Source organism: Aplysia californica, unplaced genomic scaffold (assembly GCF_000002075.1).
Source record: "Aplysia californica isolate F4 #8 unplaced genomic scaffold, AplCal3.0 scaffold00730, whole genome shotgun sequence".
NCBI classification, from domain to species: Eukaryota; Metazoa; Mollusca; class Gastropoda; order Aplysiida; family Aplysiidae; genus Aplysia; species Aplysia californica.
The window spans coordinates 384,215-387,254 of NW_004798000.1; the positions used below are offsets into that span (position 1 = coordinate 384,215).

At 54.1% G+C, this 3,040-nt stretch overlaps 1 protein-coding gene across 1 annotated transcript; it reads right to left on the reverse strand.

Moving 5' to 3' along the window:
• Nucleotides 1-6: 6 nt before the first annotated feature.
• Nucleotides 7-2,353, reverse strand: LOC101861394 (bromodomain-containing protein 4A; the record flags this gene model as incomplete). Its single annotated transcript, XM_005108885.2, is given in 1 exon segment — nucleotides 7-2,353. A coding segment is annotated over 1 exon segment (1,674 nt), but the record flags the coding sequence as incomplete, so codon positions are not given.
• Between the last annotated feature and the right edge of the window lie 687 nt (nucleotides 2,354-3,040).

Below are 3,040 nucleotides of genomic sequence, written 5' to 3' on the forward strand. Positions count from 1 at the left end.
GGGGCGATTGTCTGTCTGGAGTGGAACATGATTGCTAAGATCAGAAGCTATTTTTGACCTTCGCGGAAGTGTGTCAATTCCGGCAGGCATGTGGTGTGATAAAAATGCTTTTAAAGCAATTTCTAACATCACCAGAAAGCAACGTCACCGACCACTGTCCCCAGACTTCAAGCCTGCGCTGAATGCGAGACCAGCTTGTGGCCATCATAAGTACTGCAACTTTCTCCTCGTTTTGTCCAGCAAAGAGTGACGTTGGGTCAAGTCAGGACCGGCCGTGTCCTATTGGGCGGCAGTCTCAGCTGTGAGCGATACACTCATACATAGTCAAACTTCCGGGATTTCCGAAAGTCGCAGTTCCTCTACAAGAATGACGTCAGAACGAGATCATGTACCGTCTCTCCGCACAACGGACACACACGCTCAATAAAATGATGAGGTGGTGCGTCGTGTGATTTCAGAGGAGGAAAAAGGTCAGCTGACTGACCGTCATTTCATGACAAATAATTATGTCTGTCTCGTTTTGCTAGCCCACAAATCATTGGTCCGCGCCATCTCTTCGACTTCTCGAGAGCTCCGTATGGGCGTTTGTCACGTCGAGCTTGGCACTTGAAATACGCCTCTTTCTCGGGACCGTTCATGGCGTGGAAAATGTCAGATAATTTCGCTCCGCCTCTTCTCATCATGACTCAGCGTGAGGCTCCTCCTTGATCCCCTGCTCTAACCGCTTCTTCTCAATGAGTTCCCGCAGCTGTTTCATCTCCTCCTGCAGACTGGTCAGCTCGTCCCTCAGCTTACTGTTTTCACTCTCCAAGTAATCGGATTTGGCCTCCCTGAGTTTTGTCAACGCTTTCCTATTTTCCCGACACTTCCTTGCCGCCTCGTTGTTGCGTCGTCTTCGCTCCAGGTACTTGGGGTCCATATACTTGGTCTCGTTGCTGTTCCGTCTCAAAGCAGAGCGGCTGGAGGACTCTTTCCTTTGTCTGCCGTAGTGCGAGGGGGCGGGAGGGTTCTCGGATTTCACCAGTGACAGTGGGTTTGTCTGGGAGAGAGCCATGTCCGACAGGTGGGCCAGGCCGTTCATGAATGGGTGAGTTGGGAAAGAGGGCTGGGCTGCGGAGACCGCAGCTGTCGCCGCCATACTGGGGAACATCTCCTTAGGGTAAGCCAGCTCGTGGGATGGGAGCTTGTGACGTAGTTTCAGAGGGAAGGCGGAGGCAGGCGGGCTCACGGACGCGGGTTTGTTGTCCCCGCCCATCACACATCCAGGCTCCGACTCTCGGCTGCTGTCATCGTGCTGCTGGTTGCTTTGGTTACTGACGGCGCTGTCGCGGCGGACCGTGAGCTGGAGCGGTTCGTCGTAGTTGTCGTCGCTGCTGTGAGAGGAGACTGGGGAGCGCACGGGGCGGGGCGGGGGTGCGTAGCTCTCGTAGCTGCGCGGGAAAAAGTGGGAGGGGTTACTACTGCCAGAGGCTGGGTTGAGGTGCGGGTTGGGATAAGTGTGGGGTGTGGCGTGATGGTGATGGTGGTGGTGGTGGCTGACTTGAGTGCTGGGGACGGGGTGGGGGCTGAGGGAGGGGTGGGGGTAGGGTGGGAAGCTGCCCACACTCCCCCGCCTCAGCATGGGTGTGTCCGGGAGGTCTAGATGCAGGCTGGGACGGCGCTCCACGCTACTGTTGCTGCGCTCCCGGGTTCGAACCTCGCCTTCCTCCATGGGCTCGTGTTTCAGAACATCCACGGGGAGTGGTGGGTGTGGGAGCTGATGGTGGTGGTGATGGTGGTGCTGTTGTTGCTGCTGCGGCCTGCTCGGCAGCTGGTGCCGGTGGTGAGACAGCCCTGAAGGCATCACAGATTTCACCCCCTCCTGGCCCGCGCGGGAGGATTCTGACATAAAGTATGGGAGCCCGGGGGAGGAGTCTGGATACATAGCCACGCCCATAGGCATCGCTCCGGCTACTGCTAGCAAAGGGGGCGGGGAGTTGTACGCCATATGGGAGGGGCCAGAAGGCTTGCTCGACATGCCCCTTACAGGAGAATGAAGCATTGCGGACTGACCCTGATTCTTCGTCCGGGGCGGAGAAACGTTAACACGACGTGAAGGGGGCGAGGCTTTCTCCTCAGACTCCTCCTCCACTATCACCGGCTGGCTCTCTGGCAGATTGAACTTCTTCTTCAAGGCTAGGAGTTCCCGCCTCAGTTTTGTGTTGTCGTCTTCCAGGGAGCAGATCCGGCCCTCTAGTGCCATGTCGTGCACTCGTCGCTTCTCGCGAGACTTGCGGGCTGACTCGTTGTTCTTCCTGCGACGTTCCCAGTACATTCCGTCCTTATGGTCATCAGGGAGCAGGTCTCGGTGTCTGTGACGAGGGAGAGAGAGGGGAGGGGGGCAGTGGAATACATCAATTTGAGAAATTGGTTGTAAATGTTATAAATATCCTTACCCCCTCCATCGACACTGCAGTAGGGCGCACAGTTAGCTGAGTTGATATCATGCTGGTCTAAGAAGCAGATGGCTGTGGTTCGAATAACCAACCGGGCTTGATGAACTTGGATTGTTTTTAGGGTTTTTTAAAGCTCTCCACCAATTCATTTGGCTCGGTTTTTACCGGAGATGGACATTAAATTCAGAGGCCAGGCCTCTGAAATAACCTTAATGTGTTGAAAGGTGCGATTAACCTACACAATCACTAAAGGCGATCAACAATTCTATTTGTGTTATTAGTCGTATCTTATTAGTTGTATAACCTAGCTATAGGTTTTCCAATTCGAGGCCCATGATCCCCCCCCCAATCGATACGGTTTAGACGATATAGGGATGGGTTGATTTGGTTCTGTCTGATATTGTAAACTTGCCCCTTTCTTAAGGAACTTATTTGGCCTTCTGCGCACATCCAGTGTTTCTTCTCTTCGTGGGCTACATGTCGGGTCGTGGGAGCCGTGATGGCATACACGGGAGGCGCTTCTAAGCTTCTTTTTTAAGAGAAAGGAGGCGAAATTTACTTTCACGAGAGAGAGAGAGAGAGAGAGAGAGAGAGAGAGAGAGAGT